Source organism: Falco biarmicus, chromosome 2 (assembly GCF_023638135.1).
Source record: "Falco biarmicus isolate bFalBia1 chromosome 2, bFalBia1.pri, whole genome shotgun sequence".
NCBI lineage: Eukaryota > Metazoa > Chordata > Aves > Falconiformes > Falconidae > Falco > Falco biarmicus.
Genome location: NC_079289.1, coordinates 96,253,767 through 96,275,022, shown reverse-complemented (window position 1 = coordinate 96,275,022; position 21,256 = coordinate 96,253,767). Strand labels below are relative to the sequence as shown.

General features: G+C 40.2%; 1 protein-coding gene across 2 annotated transcripts in view; it reads right to left on the bottom strand.

The window, feature by feature from the left end:
• MID1 (midline 1) overlaps window positions 1-21,256 on the bottom strand; it is a 166,554-nt gene that overhangs the window by 24,092 nt on the left and 121,206 nt on the right. For both annotated transcript variants that reach the window (XM_056329371.1, XM_056329370.1), the window contains exons 4-7: window positions 16,636-16,743; window positions 14,016-14,164; window positions 10,256-10,383; window positions 1,388-1,531 (exon numbers count right to left, since the gene is read on the bottom strand). In XM_056329371.1, the coding sequence (XP_056185346.1) occupies window positions 1,388-1,531; window positions 10,256-10,383; window positions 14,016-14,164; window positions 16,636-16,743 (529 nt within the window). The remainder of the gene's footprint in view (window positions 1-1,387; window positions 1,532-10,255; window positions 10,384-14,015; window positions 14,165-16,635; window positions 16,744-21,256) is intronic.

The following is a 21,256-nucleotide window of genomic DNA, read 5'->3' as shown; positions in this document are numbered from 1 at the left end:
ACTCAGTACTGAAACTTGGCATAGACCTTACCATTTTTCCACTGACGTAAAGCACGTAAACATGTCCACAGCACTGACTTTCATCAAAGTATCTCAACAAATTTTGTAAGAAGAAAACCACTTCTGCACTGAATCAGAACAAAGCCTATGTAGCTCAGTGCATGGCTGGGCTATCTGGTGGTGGCCAAAAGCAAAGAGTGGAGGAAGGTGTTAAGGAACAGGGAAAGCACACCGCAGTCATTTCTTACCACGCTCTCCCAGACCTCAACAGCTTACAGCTCTGGGACTTCCTGAGCCAGAATGATGTCTCTGCGCTTCATTGTTCTCAGTGGATTTATTTTATTTTTTTGCATGAGCTGTCCAGTCATCTCTTGAACTCAAAACCACAACAACCTTCTGTGGCAATGAGTTCCCAATTTAAACACATGTTGACCTAACAAACTTGACCTTTTGATTAATTTGGTTTGTTTCAGAATTCTTGTTTCATAAAGCAAGTATGTGTCAGCTAGTGGTATTCCCGTTAAACATATGGGTAACAGGAAGAACTTAAAAGACTTCTCCAAGTTCATAATCAATGATCATTATGCACTGAACCCAGAACTGTTGATTTCCTGACCAAAGATTAGATGGTATTTTTTTCTTGGCAAAATAGTTATTTAACAACAAAACGATCCAAAGAATAATCAGTAAATTTGTTCACTAAGGAAACTCACAGATTCAAGCAGAGACTGTATTTAATAGAAAATGTGCTACAATACAAAATATAAAGCAATAACTGTTAATGCCATTATAAGCTGAACAAGGTTACCATATTAATTGTTGTTCCACTGATGTTTGCTGCCTTAGCTGCCAGTGCACTGAGCCCTATGCTTTGTAGCCCTGAAGGCAGTAAAAATCAGAGGGAAGGACCTAAATCTGTATTTCTGACAGGGGTCCAGTTGTCAAGGTTACCTGAATGACAATGGGGCTGCGGTTCTAACTAATGACCAGTTCAACACAGGCTCCCAAGAGCCTGACTAGCCCAGACAACAGAACTGAGCTCTTTGTCCATGCTACATCTGCAACAAGGGGCCTAGGATGCAGGAGACAAGCCCTGTTAACGTGGACAATACTTGTGCCGTTGGGAATATGTGCTGGTTTTACCCTTCGAAAGCTCCTGCTGCATGGCGCTCCCAGAAAAGGCACAAGAAATTTTAAATTAGTTAATTCTGAATTTTAAACTCTTTTGAATAGTTATTGGTTTGGATTTAAAATTTTGACTTTAAATCTTCCTAGAAAATATTTTTCCTTTTGCTCTTGACAGATAAGTACATTTATATTTAAAGACACTTGGTTTACAGAGAAATCATAAGGCAACAGAACTAGAAAAGGGAAGGTTTATACTTACTAACAACATTAGCTTGTCCAGTGAAGATGGTGTACTGCAGCTCGTAAGAGACCACACTGAACTCATCATCTGACGTCCAGTGGACAGTAATGGTATCGTAAGAAGCTGTACAGAGCTCTTCCCGAATAGTGGGTGGGTTGGGAGCTGTGAGATAGAACACAGGAGGTTTGCTGACACCATCAGTGAAATATTTCCCTTCTTACCTAAGATTAGGGGATGTATCTGATGTGTGAGTTTGTATCTATACCATCCAACAGACTTTTTAACAACTTTTTGCTAATTCAGCATTAACTTCGATGACCAATAAATTGTTGCGAAGGAAATCTTACTATCAATATAACCACCTAGGAAACCCAGATTTTGAATATATTTTGTATTAAAGCAGCTTTAGTTTCAGATGCCCTAGCACAAGTGATGTGTTGTGGGTCACCTTAAACAGTGGTTAAATGGGTACAACTGACATGTTACTTTTTCTAGGATTGTTCTGACCATCACACCAAAATTATCAACGTTTCATTGATGCACACATCAAGAGGGAGAGTCAACACTCCTCACTGTTGACTTGATGCAGTGTTTGCCTAGCCTGTCTTACCAGAAGAGATTGGCATAAGAGGCATTTATAATTCTGGGAAAGCCTCCAAACATTTGTGCTTTCATGCCCAATCTTCTCCTCTCTCCAAATTTTCGTTTCCTAGCTATCCATTCTAATACAGATGCATACAATTTCTATTGGCTATATAACAGCCTTAAAGATGTCTTATCATAACATCATGACTGTGTGACTATTACAACCTAATCTTCAATGTCAGTGCTGATTAAATAATTCTAGAAAAGAATTCAAACACTTCAATAAAAAGCTGTCCCTCTGTTTCATTTTTTTTAAATCAACAAGCAAGATGTCTGTCTAGCAAGCTATACATTCTTCTCTGGTATTAACACACAACTTTAAAGACCTATTTAAAGAAGTGAAATTTGAAGTAAACAGGTCTAAATTGTCTTTGCATTCTTTACAAAGCCAAACACCTAAATAAGAAGCAAATGGGTCTGTCTTTGAAAGATTGGTGGGCCTTCCTGCATGCTTGCCTAGGCGGGAGCTTCGTTCCTCATCATCTTCCTTACAAGCTACCATCATGCAAAAGAACCCCCAAATCCTTGTGCTTAATAGTGTTCCTCTCTGATGTCACAAAGTGAGGGAGGAGGGCACTCAAGCTGAAACAACCAAAATATGCGTGTATTAAAGGAAAAGGAAGGCAACTCTGAATGGTATTGCTGCTGTCAGCTCTTTAACTTCTGGTAGCCACAAATAATGGCCTTAAAAAAAAGTCCCTCTGAAGGAATTCCACCTTTACTTTTGCAACATCTTATTTTTGTGAAACATCTATTTTACTTGCCATTAAGAATTTTTATAGTTCATGTCCCTGGTTTACTGATGTATGTTCCCAAGGATTAAAGCGTGGACACATTTCCAAGCAGCCTCTTTCAACCAAGGGGCATAAGGAAATATTTAAATGTGTTTCCTGGTATGACCATGATTTGTGATGCTCTAAATATAGTAGCACAGAAGCTTACCAATGCCGTTTTTTTTTTTTTTTTTTTAACTCAGCAGAGGAGCCCTTGGGACAGGTGGGTATTTAAAAAGAAAGAGAGAAATAAACTTAAATAAGAAGAGTGATCCAGGAGGGGAATATAGACAAAAACAGAAGACACTCCTCCACCACCACCACCCCCTGCAACCTTCGGGGAAGGTTAGTGCTGTAGTATAGAGGCTGTGTACTAACTGAGGCTAACTAACTGTTGTGAGAGCTATGCAGTACTGCATTGGTCCTATCAGCTGTGTTTCAAAAAAGTATCCAGTAGAATCCAAACACTGGAGCAGTTTTTATTTTCCTAGCTGAGGTTTCATTTTCATATTTTGTCTGTCCTTCAAAGGCAAAAAAAAAAAAAAATTAATTACAAATATACAAGTGGATCAACTTTTTTTGTGTTAGTATTCAACCAGTCTTCTTCAGTCGTCTCCTGCACCTAACAGAGCAAAATGTTTTACTTGAGAAATGTACTTATTACTACAACACAGGTAATAAATATTAATTTATGGAAAGCAACAATTACTGAAGGCTTAATGAACTGTAAACTGCATTTCAATAGCACCTAAGTGTCTTCAACTCATTTGAAAATGACAGCCTAACTTCCCCCTTAGTATGCACACCTGGTTGGCCTTACGGCTGGAGATTTATAGGCATTCATGTAATGAGAATGACAGAAAAAAGATATTTGACCTAAGCAGGACATCTTTTTCCTTGCTCTTGTGATTAACCCACACCCACCTGAGACTATACTGCATGAAACTCAGCTCCTTAGAAACACTCATTTCATAAACCACTCAGAATAAAACAAAATATATCTGCTTCTCTTGCAGACAGGCAAGGAAGTCTACATGCAAATGTTTTGTTATGACTTTCAAAATAATTTATAGTCTGGCTGCCAAATTCATCATTCCACAGTGCTTACTCCTTTGGAGAGTTTAAGTCCATAATGCAATTAAAGCAACTGACCTTAATGAGTTATTTTCATTATTACATTTGATAGCCTGTGATTTGCTTATCAAAATTACTAGTACTGCTAGAGAGCTGAGGTGCCACAGGAAAAGTTCTGCAGAGCCTTCAGAGCAATCTCAAGGCTGCACCAGCAACTTCCCCCCCGGGGCCCTGACCAGGGTGTGCTCCACCGCTGCAGAGAAAGGGGAAGCCCAGCACACTTCCAGCACAGCAGCAGGACACATAAAGCCTCATACCCACCCTCTGGTCCTGTTTCCCGGTGGAGAAGCAGCAATTGCACATGAGCCTTTCCAGTTCTTTTCAGGGTGAGGACTGAGCACTGATGCACAATGAAGTGAGCGAAGTTTGAAAAGGGATGTTAATACACTCAGCTATTGGCAGACTCACTCTCAGTTACTGGCAGACTCCTGTCTACAAACTGCTACCCAGTCTCAGGGAAAGCTGAAAAAAATGTGAAGCAGATCTTAAACCCCCCAAATTTAGAGTCTTGAGCAGTGAGGGAACCTCTAATCCAGGGGTCCTCAAACTTTTTAACCAGGGGGCCGGCGTGCAGATGCAGTGGCAGGCCGTCATCTGCGGCTGCTTGGTTCCCCCCCCAGCCCCTGGACCAGGGGCTGGATTGAGGACCCTGGGGGGCTGTATCCAGCCCGCGGGCCGTAGTTTGAGGACCCCTGCTCTAATCAGTGCCAGCAGACTTAGCAAGGCACAATGAAAGCTGCAGTGGTTTAAGGAATTGTTTCCTAACATCTACAGCTCTCCTTGGTCATGGAGTGGCAATCTTCGTAGACGACCAGGGCAAATATCTAGGAATGGTAACTGCTTCAGCCACTCTGACTTTCATCCACTGGTATTCATTAATCAACACTCTCTGATGAGAGAAAATCATTGCTGAAGGCTTCTTTAGTTAATTTGTATGACTTCGACTCAAAACAGAGCAGACACCCTTAAAAAGTCAGGAACCACACCTGAAGTGCCTGAAAGGCAGTAACTAGTATTAGAAAAGCAGATTCTTAAATTTCCTGCCAGCAGTAAGTGACCTTGTGAACATACCTCCTCTCTTTCAGCCAGGTTAATCTCACTTGCCTTCCTTTCAATGTCATGTGCGTGGCTTTTGCTCCAAAGCAGACTGAAAGCACTCACATGGTCCATACACCTGAGAGGCAGTTTAGGGAAACTGCCTCCTCTCACTGGTGAATCTCAGCATGGATGCAGGGGCTACCGGGTGACTCTTGAGACTATATCTAAATCCTCTCAGAACAAGGTCAGAGAGATTGACTAAAACCACCTCAACTTCCTTTTGTTTGCTCTGTCTCTACCTCCCTGCTGGCATGGGGTGATTGACTTTGTAAGGGCTCCTTACTGATTTTGAGTAAAAAAGGAAGATCTAAGCCATCTCCTTGACTTAATGGTGCTAGAAATATTCATATTTCTGGTATGAACATAAAGCGGTTGAGGAAGCCTGAACATGTCTCAGCTGTTCATTACTATCTCCATGGCGTGTCACGACATTGGACTGAACTAACATGCAGGAATTTGAAAGGCACGGTTACATCAGACGCGGGTACAAATTTGATGTATTAGTAACATGTCATGCATGAGCTGGCATCAAGAGCTCAGTCATGCAACCATCTAGACATAGTCTTTGTGTAGACCAAGACTGTTCACAAACAACAGAATGAGAAGTTACATCCAAAGCATGAGACTTAGTTGGAGGCATTTTTTTAATATTTTAATACTGAAACAGTTAAGAGGAAAGACAGGTTGTGAAGGGTTTCCAGCACAAAGTGGTTTTTATGTGAAAATACTGCTGGTATATGCTAGGCAATACATGTTTCTTTGTGCAGTCATAGCTGAAGTGATGGATGACGAAAACCTATCGTTGTTTCAGATGGGATTTCTGAAGCAGCGCAAATTGCAAGGTCAGAGAATAGATGTTCCTGCAATTGATTTCAAAGTATTAAGACACAGAACAAGTATTTTTGATTCAACAGGGATAAAAAAGTCCTTATGTCAGTAATATTGTGCAGAAAGTTTGCAAGTCATATGCATTGCCTGGATATAGCTAGATACATGTTTAGAAAAAGATGAGTTCCAGATGAAGAGCTTGAGCAACAGGCAAGATAAGAAAGCTTTCAAAAGACATCAAGACTACATATACAGAGAATAAAACAGTCAGAGAAAGATTAAGGGTATTATTTTAATATACTGAGCTTGACACCTCAATGTTTGGCTGGCAACTTTCGGAGAGATATCAAAGATTTTCATTTGGATAGAGAAGCTTTGGACAGCTGCCTAAATAATAAGCACAAACTAGTTAAATTTATATTTGGGAAAGCAATAGACTATGAAGAAAGAAAGATGCAAACTTCAGTGTGCCACATAGAAAGCTGGGGTTGGGGACATGGAGGATGAAGGACTGACAAATACTACACTGAGAAGAACCGAAGGAGAAGAAAATCTCCAGAAGACAACCAAGGTCAATTGCTTCGAAGGCAACTGACAATAGAGAGAATGAAGCTGGAATTTAGGCTTTGACACTTTGTTAAGAAGCAGTACAGTCACAGATAGAAGATAGGCTTCTTCGCTTAATTCACAACATTGATATACCACTAGGACTTACAAATGGTCTTCATTTTACTTCACTGTGAAACATGATAAAAGTAAAGCCCAATTCACTCTGTCACACAGTTTTCAGCTTAAGATGCATCAAGATTCCATGCACCAATCTGAAAGGGCTAAAACAAAATAGATCTTCCCCGGAGTCTCTAAACAACAACAGAGAATAATCAAGTGCATTTGACTCTTGGGACTATACTTATTCACATAAACATTACATATATACATATATTTACATAAATGTATTTTAACTATCTGCATAGGTTGTATTTTATGCTCAGATAATTTGGACACATGTTTTGGATTTTGCCATTGTAGCCATATGCTATTTATTAATGTGAAGAAAAATACCACAGAGTAAGCTAAAACTGTTCCTCTCTGGGCGTCAAGGACAAGGATAAAAATGGCAGATTAGGAAAAAAAGACAGATAAATTGCTTGACCCATTTGCAAGCTCCCTTAGACTGAATTGTGAGCAATTTTTCAAGATTGTGGATGAGGTAGAAAGAAGGCAGAGAAGGAGCTGCGGAAATGACACAGCCAGCATGATGGACCATGGAAAAGATCTTTGTAGCAAGATCACCCTTCATTTTGGTACAGTCAAAATCTTCATTTTCTGCAGTGTATAGCAATATTGACTTATGATGTACAAAGGGGAGAAAACCTGGGAGGGATGGGAACAGACTGCTGGATAGAATTCACTTGGTGTAAGGCTAAAGATCTAATCCACAGTTTTCTGTACTTGAATGAGTCTTTCTAGCCTCTGGTTGGAGCCAACTGGGAGAGAAATAGGCACCTGCAGAAGGGAGTCAACTGACCCAATATACATGCCTTTAAATGAAGTGGTTATTCCTCTGCTTTAACCATAAAGGAAGCTGAGGCTGATTATTTTACATGTAGGTTCCTAGGTTAGACCAACGAGTCTGATTTTTTCTTAATTGTTCCTTTAATTTCATTGGCTTTTTTATAATTTTGGGGTGAATACTCAACATGGTGACAAAATTCCAGCAGACTTTGGAGAGTGACACCATAATATTTCAGTGGTACTGTATAAAAAGTTCAAATCACTCTCACCGCATTATTATTGTGTATTACTTACTCAAGTACATGTTAAACACTGATTGTATTCTCTAGTCACACAGTGATATAAAAACCTCTTGCAGATAAAATCCCTCTCAGATACAGCAAGAACCCCACAGCTCTATAAGGCAAGGGTGGTTCTGCCCTATGCATGCAGACAGTCTTGCTCTTCCCAGTACTCACCTGTTCATTTATTCATAGAGTGATAGAATAGTTTGGGTTGGAAGGGACCTTTACAGCTCATCTAGTCTAACTCCCCTGCAATGAGCAGGGACATCTTCAACTAGATCAGGTTGCTCAGAGCCTCATGCAACCTGACCTTGAATGCTTCCAGGGATGGGGCATCTACCACCTTTCTGGGTAACCTGTTCCAGTGTTTCACCGCCCTCATCACAAAAAATTTCCTCCTTCTGTCTAGTTGAAATCTACCCTCCTTTAGTTTAAAACCATTACCCCTTGTCCTATCACAACAGGTCCTACGAAAAAGTCTATCCCTACCTTTCTTATAAGACCTTTTTAAGTATCGAAACGCCACAATAAGGTCTCCTCAGAGACTTCTGCAGTCTGAACAACTCCAACTCTCTCAGCCTTCTCTCTGAATCAAAGCTAGAAGCCAGCCCTCTGCATGGAAAAGATCCAGTGGCTGACAATGAGATTTCGTGCTCTCACACTCCTCTGAAATAACACAGGTACTTCTGCAAACCAGGCTAAAAGAATGGGCCCAGGAAGTGTTTTCAAGTACTTTTCTAGCAGTGCTTTTTGCCTTTCATTGCAAATTCTCGTTGCTAACAGCAGATGCTTAAAGACCCTGCAAAATGAAAACGTACCCTGTAACTCTTCTGTTTTCAATTGAACTGGAATGAATTGTTCTAATTCTGGCGTTGAAATCAAAACACCCTAAATTACAGTAATTTGTTTCTCTTTGTGAGTCATTATATACTCTGAGATCACACATTACTCAGGCCTTCAGTAAGGATCTAATCCTGTGGGCTTCTTCAGGCCAGAGCTCTCGGTTAAGTGAGCTGGGGCTCTGCTCTGCGGGGAACCCACCCCACACCCTGGTACAGAGCACAGTGCCTGCTCTCGAGTCCCAGACATGGTGAGGTCCTCCAGTTCTGGGATGAGGGAATCACACAGTGTCACTGGCATGAGAAAAGATCTTTAATTTGCTGAGCCCTTGATGTTGATTGCTTGAACAGCTTCTGGTTGCTAATGGGAAATCTGCCAGGTGGCAGTCTGCCACAGTGAGGAGGCAGCCCCAAGGGAAAGGGTGACATGTGAAGCATCCATCCCCCAGGAAATGGGCTTTGGTCCCTGCTCTCCCTCTGCTAGCAGCTTCAGGCTGAGCTCCAGCTGTTCTCCCTTTTCACTCTGCTGCAGTGGCTTTTAACCATTTCTCACTCCCACTTGCCCACACCCTGATGGGGCGGAATGCAAGGAGAGGAGGTGTGAAATGCATCCCAGTTGTGCTCTGTAGCACCTAATGCTTCCAGGGACATTCTGGGTCTGCTGGGGGTAATTATTCAGGATTAAGAGCAAGAATGCATTGGGTTTATGTGGCAAGGTTTTAGTAGTACTTGCAATGCATCATTGACTTCTGTGAGAAAAGACCAGGAGCTGACCCTGTGTCAGACACAGCCAGTTTTAAGACAGACTCGGTGTTGCCCAAAGCTGAGTCCATCACCGATTTTATTAATGTCTCTGTGATAACATATTTAAGAAAGGGTAGAAAAGGCTGTGCAGTAGCTGGGAGAGAGAGGAATGAGAAAATGTGAGAGAAAACAACTCTGCAGACATGAAGGCCAGTGCAGAAGGAGGGGCAGGAGGTGCTCCAGGCACCGAAGCAGAGATTCCCCTGCAGCCTGTGGAGAAGACCATGGTGACACAGGCTATCCCCATGCAGCCCATAGAGGACTACAGTGGAGCAGACATCCACCCTGCAGCCTGTGGAGGACCCACACTGGAGCAGGTAGACAGCCTGCAGAGAAGAACCCATGCAGGAGCAAGTTTTCTGGCAGGAGCCATGTACCATAGAAGACTCATGCTGGAGTAGTACTTGAAGAAGAGCAGTCTGTGGGAAGGACCCATGTTGGACAAGTTTGTGAAGAACTGCATCCCACAGTAAGAAGCCCACGCTGGAACAGGTGAAGAGCGAGAAGGAAGGAGTGGCAGAGATGATGTGTGATGAACTGACCACAACCCCTATTCCCCATCCTCCTGTGCCAGTTGAGGGGAAGAGGTAGAAGAGTTGGGAATGAAGTTGAGCCCGAGAAGAAGTACGGGGTGGGGGAAAAGTGGTTTTAGTTTTGTTTTTTTTTTTTTCTCAGTATTCTACTCTTACAATTAATTAGCAATAAATTACACTAATCTTCCCCAAGTTAAGGCTGTTTTGTTTTGCCTCTAACAGTACTTGTTGAGCGATCCCTGTCCTTATATCAATCCACAAGCTTTTAATCTTATTTTCACCCCCATCTTGCAGAGGAGATGGAGTGAGAGAGCAGCTTGGTGGATACCTGGCAGTCAGCCAAAGTTAACTGACCACACAAGGGAATCAAGAAAATCCTACCACTACTATTTTTTGAGGAAAATATAATAAAGCATCTTGGGGAAAAAATTACCTGTAAGGTAGTCAAGGCATTCCAACAATTTCTTCTCTCTGGTGAAATCAAGTGCGAATGTATCGAAAGTATCATTGAGATTAATCTCAGGAATTAGAACCTGGGAGGATGCCGTTGCCATGGAAACTCTATAATGAAAAGAAAAAAGTCTTTTAGCATGCAAGACACAATAACTTTCACATCAAGGTAGGACCTGATCATTATGATTATTATCACTTCTCAAAAAGCTTGACAAAAACTTTTACATGTATTTTATTTATATAGTTTAAGTTAGGAACTTCTCCTGCCACTCTTCTTTTTGCAAGTAAAGTCTCCAGTAAAAATCTCTTACTATTTAGCTTTTGCCTAACATGTGGTGTCAGCTAAGTTTTTAACAAAATATCGGTTAAGCCACAATATACTTTGTTCTTTCTAATCACCCATTGAACCAAAGTAGTAATAGCACCACATTCGTGTTTTAAGCAATCCTGACAGATGCTGCATCTCTCCCAGCCCTTGTTTTCTCAAGCAGTTTCTTGCTCCAGGCATTCCTTGGCACCGTTGTCCCAAGGGCTTGGTGCAGATCTCTACACCTTCTCAGCTGTTCAGCACAGCACATCACTGTTAACTTCAAAAAGCAGAGCGGGGAGATAAAACAGATGTCAGCACAGTTTATTTTGAAAGGCTTTTCCCTGCAAAGCATGTGTGCATGCTTACATTTCCTCCGAAACGGACAGGTTTCCTTGACTACTTGACTTCAGAAGCTACATCATCCACTTTCTGTCTGTCCAGCTGTACTAATATAAAGAGATGAGCTTTCACAAGAAAACTGCCATCAGGACGGATTTTTCAGATCCACCAGCCTGGTATCTTAAATATATTTTACTGGAGAGCTGGATACTGGATATGTTTATAAAAAGCGTAATCCATGTAAACAAAGAGATTATTAAAGCCCATGTTATATGACAGAAATTTGTTAATTGTTTCAGTTTGGAGGTAAACACACAACCATTCACACAATGTCTGTCATTTACCTGTCATTCATGACACATGTCAGATCAAAATATTTTGAATGCTTCAATTAACATTTTCCCAAATTAGAGTATTTCCCTGCAGACAGGACTCAAATGGCTCCAGGCCAAATGCTTACTAAGAAGTATGTTCTCATGTATTTCTTGTGTAATATTTTAGGAAAATACAGTTAGGAATGTAAAAAACTGAGCTGCACATCCCCTTGTCTTCAGCATAGTTTTTAAAACCTGAGCGGAGGAGGTTTTCTACTCAATAATTCTTGTTACAGAGTTTTCAGCACTGTTTCTCTTAAAGTAGATCCTAGTACAGATGGATTTTTTTGAGAGAGGATAACTGAAGTGCCTTTTGCCCCATGTACTTAGAGGGAAAAAACCCCTGAGCTCTTTCAATTTTTTTTCCTCCCCCACGTCTCCCACCCCCCAGTAGTTCATCTGCAGTTACACTGTGATGTTTTTACACCTAGTAGGAAAAAAGGCATGCATTTCTTGTATGGCCTGTGTTAGGACAAACTCAGGGAGATGTACACCTCTAAAAAATTAACTAAGGCCTTGCTAATAAACCAGCAAACAGGTATCTAAGGTTCTTTGAATATCTCCATAAATCACATATTTATTGTGAAGACGACCATACTGCCAGGGCCTTTTGGACTGTTTTTTGGAGCTGTGCGAAGGGTGCACTGTGACTACATGTGTTAAAGTCTGTTTTCAGTGAGCTCAACATTTTGCAGCTTCAAGACACCATGTCACCAAATTAGGTTCAGAGGATTGAATTTCCTCTTGTAATTTTGCCTGCTCTATCTGACACTGTGCTTGGTTGGAAAGGGTTTTTCTAGGATAAATGCATTTCACCCACTGTAAATAACGCACAGCCTAAATCACTGCAGTGTGTATAATGTCTCTGCTTACACTGTTACCTGTTGTGCTCACAACAGAGAATTTTATATTGCAATTACTTTGAAATACAAGAATGAAGAAATGCAATGAGCATAATTTCAGGAGACCGTTTTAGATGCTGGAGCTCAGGGCCCTCATAAGACTGTTACATGAGCAGCCTAGAAGCAAAGAAAATATTGTTCACCACATGAGAACTAAGAGACTTACTTGTAGGGAATAATTTATTAATCATATTTAGTCTCTTTTCCCACTTGCAAGTTGTCTACAAGCACTTGGTGTTTTTTTCCATTCTGTTTTATTCACTGCTTGAAATGATTCTTTAATTTTCAGGGCATTCACAGCCATCTCATTACAGACAGCAATCTGCGATAGCCAAGAATTAGATTTGATTGGGCACATATGTCAGCTGGTCCCATTTCTGCTCTCGGAGTGTCTCTCCTGTGACTGTATTTATGATGAAACTGTTCATGTTTAAAGTTCAAAACAGAGCTTCTCAGAATATTCTCTGGTAGTCAGTTAAAAAGCTTTGTGTCTCCACAGGTTTCTGTGCTACTTTGTTCCACTGAATACTGAAAAAATGACAGACCCTCACCTACAGCTTTTTACTGATGATATTCATGTGGTAGTTTTACTATCAGCTTCAGCTGGGATGCCACAATGCAGCTTGGTGACAGAACACAAACCAAGGTCTGACAGCTCACGTGTAAATCCTTGCCTTGCCTTCCTTTGCCCTTGCCCTCCTCAACAGATTTTCAACTCTGCAACAATCAACCCAGTGTTGCTGGCTTACTTACAAGTTGATTAAGTACCTTTGTTGAAGCCTGATATTCAAAGAATCTGTATACAGAACTCCAGAGTAACCAGTAAACTTAAAAAATAAAAAATAGCAAGGAATTTCATGCTTCAAATTCAGTAAGAATTGGCTGGACAATATGAAGATGCAATATGAACCCAGAGATTAAAAAAAATAGCTGAATATATCAGCATACCTTTTATAATTTTCTTCTTCATAGTCCAGTTACATTCTCCTTTTTTTGTCGTTTCTCTGACTGATGTCTGAACAGCTGATAATTCCAACAGAATATTTTTTCATCAGAAAATACTGCTGAAATTCAGCAGAGATGTTTCAAGGTTACAGTTTTGCACTGAAAATGAGACCAAATTTTCTAATAGCACTGTTTCCTGGAAAGGCTTGCTTTCGCTTGTATTTGGATCCTTGATGTATCTAGCACACTGAGGAGGATCTAGGATCCTAGAAGCAGTAGACATTCCCTGCACCCAGGGACCCAACACAGCAGCTGCCATAACTTCCAGACACCCAGGCTGTTGAATCCTCAACTATGCCAGTGGGCTACTTCAGAGATGCCTGTTGCAGGTTCCAGAAGTTATGCATTTCATTACCTTGCCACTTGCTATTTTGTGAAGACTATGAATCCATTAAGATAATTCCAAACTTCTAAGGAATGTACTCACTGCCTGATTTCTTCCTCAATCTCTTAATTTGTCATGGAGTAGGAATTTCATCCTCCAAAACCTTGATTTTTTAGTGTGTTTAGCACCAGATATCTGCTTGGCAGCCATACTGCCCCCTTCATTTTTACTTGACACTACTGTTCTAACTCTTATTTCGCACCCTTTTTCAACTGCTCCTGTTTTCAAAGGGATGTTTTGATTTAGCATTACAGTAAGGTCCTTCCCACTCTGGTACAGCACAAAGTAGCGTTTTGGGGGAATGTGTTAATTAACCCCCCACCTCTGACCACATCTGTGGTAGGACAAGACAACATGGCAACTATGACAACCTGTCTGCTGTAAACTGAGGTTTTTCTGTTTATTGAGAGGGACTTATTCTTTACCTTTCAGTGATATTTTTAGCAGTTTGCAGGAAGCGAGCGTGATCATTCTCCTTCAGCGACTGTTCAGCCTGAGAGATGAGGGACGTTGAGCGCTCAATGCACTGTTTGCAGTTTGCAATCTGCTGAGCCAGTTTTCTCAGCCTCACCACCTTGAGTGGAAACATAAGAAAGCAGTCACATCTCTAAGGTCAGAAATAATGAGGGCATTTGCGCTTCCGAGGTAAGGCTGGAAATGCAAAGGGGGAGTTAAGATGAATGGCTTCGCTGACAAGAGCTTCTTTCACACTAGCTTGATGGTGAGCATCCATCTAGCCACGTAACATTTTTAACAAGGGGACAGGCACAGCCTTTCTGCCTCAATATTTTCCACATGGGAAACAACAGAGGAGAGCCAAAACAAGCACAGCTGGCCTATTTTCCAACAGAAAAACCGTCATTTCCCGGTACTTTCTGCTTACATGATAACTAAGGGCTATTTAGATAACTGTTTCTCTGAAGTGATGAGATCTGTGTTAAAGGCATCTTATAAACTATGTTTTTTCCTGTTACTGAGGTGAGTTTCATAGAAAATAATCTGAAAATAAAACAACAGAAGAAGACTGTTCAGTTCTACTAACAATACATGCATGCCCTTTTCATTACGTGCTTTTAGTCAGATAATGTTTTCTTGTCAGATATTTTTAACGGCAAAAGCACAGTAGTGCTGGAGAGCTGATTATTATTGCTGCAAACATATGTGCTGGAGATAAACACAGTAGATGTGACTGTCATCGTTAGCTGAAAGGTTAGGGAGGGGCACAGCTAATCGTCCATTTCAAGACAATGTTGGCTAACAAAACTTCTAGTTCCTGAAAGGTCCGGGAGTACTTCCCATTGTTATCACAACAGGATCATAGTTTGAACAGGAGTAAGAAATAGGAAGGAAATGAAATAATTCTGGAGTTTAGAAAGGCTGTAAGACCAAGTTACATGCAAAATGCGGAAACTAATAGCCAAGTGGATTGGCAGAAATATCCAAATTTATAATCAAGATAACATTCCCAATCTCAGCAATTAAGACACAAGCTAAGAAGTTGCTTAGTTAAATTTCAGATGTAATTGCATCCTAAGCAGAGATAAATGATCTTAGTGCACCTACCTGACAACAGAAACCGCTAGGAAAATAAATCTTTTGGAAAACTTTCAAAAAGAAAATACTGGCCAAATGATTAGTGTCTCATAACATTAGTATTTCTTCTAAAGATAGAAACAATAAAGGAAGAAAAATGGCTGGGAAAGCATAAAGATTTTGATAATACTAATGAACTAATAATTTTCTAGGATTAACTAATGCTATAGTGTTTTCCCTAACTGTGCATCTACCGGTTACAATTAGGTAGATGTATGTAACCAAGGAAAGGTTCCTTGTAGTATTAAGAAGCTCATCTCTTTGTTTACTTATTAATTTACAAAACAAAAAATGAAAAGAAATAAATGTTACCTTGTGAGCTTTTAGCAATCATAAGACGTGTAATTTGTGAATTGGGGTTTTTGTTCACTTGATTCTTTTTTATATCTTCTTCAAGAAGAAAACTGACAATAAAAGTCTCATCTTGCTTACCTCCCACCAACCCCCCCATGGCAGGAACGAAGTCTGTACTGAAATGATCTTATTTGATATTTATTTTTTTTCCTGCTACATGCTGTGGGATTTTATCGGTTTTGAGTGATAGGTGAGATTAAGGATGGAGCTGCACCATATTGTCAGACTTAAGTGTCTAAATCTGCAGCCTTACAAACTTAGCTAGAACTTTGCACCTGAGTGTTTCCAGCTCTGCAGCCATAACTATAGTCCTATAGACAAATTTGCCGTTCCCTGCCTTCCAGAAAGACTCTTAGCCACAGGCCCTCTTGAAATAAATTACATTGAGCAGACTTCCGTGTGGCTTTTCACAGGAAATTTTGACCCCCTGAAATCTTTCAACATATACAACATATGAGGCAAAACACTCCAGATCTTTACTGGACCTCCACTGATACCACTTCTGGCTGGACAAAGTAAAACAAAGAATGGGGATAGATTCTGATATCAGCTATATTCAAATAAATTTAGAGTCAATTGTATTATAAATCTTCCATGCTCTGATGGACATTAGAAAATATTTTTGCAAGCAATAGATTTTTTAAAAACAACTCAAGTTGCACAAATCCAAATTAATAGAAAGTTTTCTACTTCATCGGAAGCACAGCTGGTCTCTCTGCATAGAGAAACTGAATTGAAACAATAATGCAGAAGGTGAGATTTTCCATTTTATAGGGAATTATATTTTGTTAAGAGCATGAGGAAATTTAGGTTCTGTCACACAATGTACAGGCCCTGTGGTTTCAAATATGTTTAAGTCATCCCTTGCCTACAGGCTTTTTATTTCAAGTTAATTGGAATATCTTGACAGCCACATGAACCATTTAACCTGCTCGTGACTTTATTCCATCCCTGAGCTTTTCCCACACAAGTAGAGTTTATATTTGACTTAGTTAGTTTAGCAGTTAAAGAGTAAACATTATGTACCTAGAAACTAAGAACAATAATTCAACTCCAATGTGTTTCTGCTACTGTGATCTAAACAAGAAAAGCTTTTACCTTTCCTTCCTTGATTTTTGTTCCAATTATTTGTCGTCTTTGCTGGATTATTTCAATAAGCTGGTCACATTCTTCCATCAGCTTGGTTTCTTGGCGGGATGCATTTACCTACAAAGCAAATCATTATGATTAGCAAAACTTGCTTTGACATTTTCGTTTTCCTTTTTCTAATTTAAACATTGCAGTTTCTAAAATGATGGTTTTGACATTTTTTGCTGCTTTCTGTATATAACCTATGCATTCTTTTTTTTTCTCCCTGGCTTGGATTTTATGTGATACTGAAACAAGTCTGAATGTCTTGTTCGTAGGAGGTAGGACTCAGAAATAGATATTCATCAGGTATTTCTAACTCAAGCGAGAAAAGTGTGGTCTTGTGACTACGGAGTGATGTCAGTTATAGGGGATATCAGTGAGAAGTGAAGGTTTTTCAGGAGGTGCTTAACACATCACAATTTCAAGCTGTATCTAGCGCTGCAGTGAATGCTACTGCACATAAGAGCACAAGTACTGGGTCAGACACTCCATCTACTGTGTTATCCTGCCTCTCACTGCTGCTGGTGCCAGCATCTGCTAGTAAAGCGTCTTAGAAAGAAGTCTCAACATGTATGATGATTCCAATGAATATTTTCTCATCCTCCAACCATTTGGACCTCAGAGTCTTCTTGAACCAGACACATTTTTTTCTACATCATTACTTATCCTCAGAAGAATTACCTTCTGTGGATTTATTTATTCTCTCCTTCAGCTCCTGCACACTTTAAGTATCCCCACCACCCTACAGCAATGAATACCACAGCCTAACTCACAGTAAAGTGAACCGCCTCCTTTAGAGCGATTTGAACCTATGTCCTTCCAGCTGCCTTTAATCATCCCAAGTTCTTTTACTGGAAAGGACAGTGAACTACTGATACCTATCCAGAATCACCACGCTGCTTGTGCTTTCACGGATCACTGTTTTGTCCTCTAGCAGGGTGACCTTTCTACACTGAAGAATCTGAAGTGATTCAGTTTTTCCTTGTATGAAAGCCGTACCACCACCATCCAATCATCCTTGTTTCTCTTCTCTGAAACTTTGCCAGGTCTATCATCTCCTTTTTGATGTGGGAACAGAACTGTACTTAAGTACTCAAGGTGCAAACTATGGAGTCATACAGTGGCACAATACATTCTCCACTTCATCTTGATTACTTTCATAATGATTCCTATGTTTGATCTGTTGAATTTAACACTTGAAAATATTGTTTATTATTTTCATTATCCATATAGTGGTTCCTGAAAGGTTCAAATTCTCAAAGATCTAAGTGACATTATGAAGTCATGTGTAATTGACTGTCTTTATTATTACCACTTTGCCTCAGAAATTAATCAGATAAAAAATAACAGCTGTGCTCATGTAGTTTTCTACAGTATAAATATATGAGCCAGCAAAACTGTTTTTAATGCAATAAAAAACTTCACAAAGGATATTAGCTTTCTATGGGAAATGTTGGCTTTTGTCAAAAAATAAGAAAACTTAGAAAAGTTTTGGTTCTCAGTTGAAATTGTTTTGTTTCTGGGGGAGACTGACTTTTTCAGTGAAAAGTCAACATTCTGTGTGACAAGAAAAATGTACTTCCCCACCAGTAGAAGCATGTATAGCTTACACGTATAAACTTACACTGCATAAACAGTCAGACAAAAAGGGAAAAAGTTCTAATCATGCCTAGAATAAAGAAAAATTTAAAGGAGTTATTTTGGAGCTATGTTTCCATTTGCACTTTGCTGATAGGGTAAGGTAGCCTTCAGCCCTGGCCAATTAATTGCTCCTAGAGCCACACCACCTTTTCCATCAGGCTAGTAAGAGCCAGGGGAGAACAACAACAGGGAACAGTTCCACGTGACAAGTAATTATATTTCTCTCCTTGGTTATTTTTCAGTCTGATGAACCCTTAATCTGTCTCAGACTTGGGTTTTTTTTTCTTCCAACAATGTGTTTAAACATGCATTTACCTGTAAGCACATTATGGAGCTCATTAAGATTAAGCAAATGCTTATTTATCTAAATTTGAACCAGGGCCAATAACCTTCTTACGTGAAATACATTGTGTCCTCTGGGCAAAGAGGGGACTTGTTTACAAAGGCCTGCTTTCATTAAAGTTTTGGAATATCCTTCTCAAACCTTCATAAAATTAAAGTTTGATTGCATATTTTATAGGTTTAATTATTAATTAAGATATCAGGTTTATAAAGAGAAAACTGGAAGGGATCAGATGGTACTGAAAGTGCTGGGGAGATCTGCATGTAATAGGTGAGGGTGTAGAAAGTACCTCCACCACGCAGTTGTAGGTGCCTATTTATCTCCTTATGTTAGCCAGCTGTTTGCTCTGCCTGGCTTCTCACCGCAGTCCATGAGAGAGACCACAAAGCAGCTCACCCAAAGCCTCTGGCAGTGCCAGTGTCTCTCCACTGACTGCTCACAGAGCCTAGAAGAACCAGTCAACCATCATTGTCCCTCCTATTCTCCTTCTTCTTCTCATCCTACCACCCCGGCTGCATCACACCCTCCCTTCACGCTCTGTACTTTGGCACGGAACTTGGCAGAGCTGTTTTCAGCAACCCACCCAGTGCAAGTTTCCCCAGCCCTGACTCCAGTCTCACTGGTGGACTGACATGCCAACAAGCGTGGGGAATCCCAAATGGCCTCTGTCGGGGCAATGATCACACCCACGGCGCATGGGCACAACTCCTCCCGTGTGATACGGAGGTCTGCTCATGCCAGAGCTGACTTTGGCACTTAATTACGGTAACACTTCACAGGATTTTTGAGTAGCTTCCACTCAAAGTGTTACTTCTATCACCACTTACATCATGGATTTGGTTTGTCGAGCAGATCTAATTAATCTTTGGGGCAACTGTCATGAAACATAGAGTTACAGGAAAGTTAAGTCAATATTGTTTCATTTAATACTCTGGTTGGTTTGAATAATAACATATTAATTAAATCTTAACTTAAAAAACTCTAGACTAAGAAAGCCAAAATGCTTGGAAAAAATGCTTAGATTTCTTACTGACTGCAGGCTTCTCTTTTTCTTTGAAATCTGAAAAGTATACTCTTTTATAAACTTCATTTGAAGACATTTCCAACTTTATAGCTTGCACAAGCTTTTTAAAAGTAAAAAGAATATTCAAAAATTATTTGATATGTCTGAGCTTTGAATGAAAAAAATATTAATTTGAGGGCTTTTCTCAAGTTGAAATACTCCTTAATCAAATTTTCAGCCTACAAAGCCTCTGATTCAGTAATAACTTCATAATTGAGCACATGCCTAACTTTAAGTGCACCATATTAGCTGTGGCCCTAAAGGGACTATTTGTGAGATTACTATTGAATATTATTTACTTGCATGCTTCTGAGGAGTCATATATCAGACCAAAGAGCCACAGGCATGGAGCAGGGCTCCGCTGTACAGGTGCTACAGAAATACCAGAATAAGGCTCTGTCTTCTGCCGGAGTCCTTTGATGAACAACAACCTTGACAATAACTTCCAGCTGGGGCTGGCCAAGGAATGCGAGTTCTGTCTGGTGAAAATATTTGAGGTTTTATGTTCTACATTTTTCCACATTAAAAACAAGCCCTGTTTCCAAGGAGTTCATTAAAAGAGACTGCGAGCTGCATTTAAAAAGTCTGGAGACTGCGTTGCTCACTTTGGTTGTGGGAGGCTCTCAATCATGCGGAGAGCAGACTTAAATCTGGGCTTCCTCCATCCCAGATGAGTGTCGACTCCTTAATCTGAGACACCTATTGCCTGAGAGTTTATGCTGGACTTAGGGACACCTCTCTGTAGAAAATCTCACTGACATCAATACACATAGTTTTGGCATCAACAAATTCCTTAACGTTACACATCCAGAACTGTTTTGAACCTAAAGCATTGTGTTTTGTTGGTAACATTGTTATAAACTTCTCCTTCACACCACAAAACAGTTTTAAAACTGACTAGGATGCCTTCTTATGATTTAGCCAAAATGATGACATTTTCTACTACAAGAAGGCAAGCAAGGACTGATTCTAGTTCTGCTGCTTTTGTGGGAAGTTTATTTTGATTTCTGTAACATCCAAAGACCTCAAACAGACAGTTTACAGGAAAAAAAAAAAATATTTTGGGGTTCTTTCCAGGTTTTCCAGATGGATGGATAGGTATCGCTGGCCTTTGCCTCAGGGAGTGGGTGTAGGGTAAAAAAAAAAAAAAAAGAAAAATGGGGGTTCCTCAGTTGTCTGACAGGGAGCTGGAAACAACAAGCCCCCCCAGCCCAAAGGGGGGAGCAGACCAGCTGTTCCCAGCTCCACAAGCTGAGAACTGCTTTGGAAAGTGTTCTAGTCTCTGCAGAGGCTTCCTTGGCTTTCATCTTCGGAGACCTGAGTTAAATTGCAGCTTAGGTCATAAGAAAATGAATGTGGTGGTTTCAAAGTCCCCAGCAGATGTTTGGGAAATCACAGAACTACAACATGGCTAGAGGTTCAAGGTTACAGGGGAGCTTCTATGGTTAATTCAAAGGCAAACAGAGTGTCAGAGGGCTAGATTCATACCCATGGAAACTTCCTCAACTAATATACTGAAATCAAAGGATTTTTTATGTCAG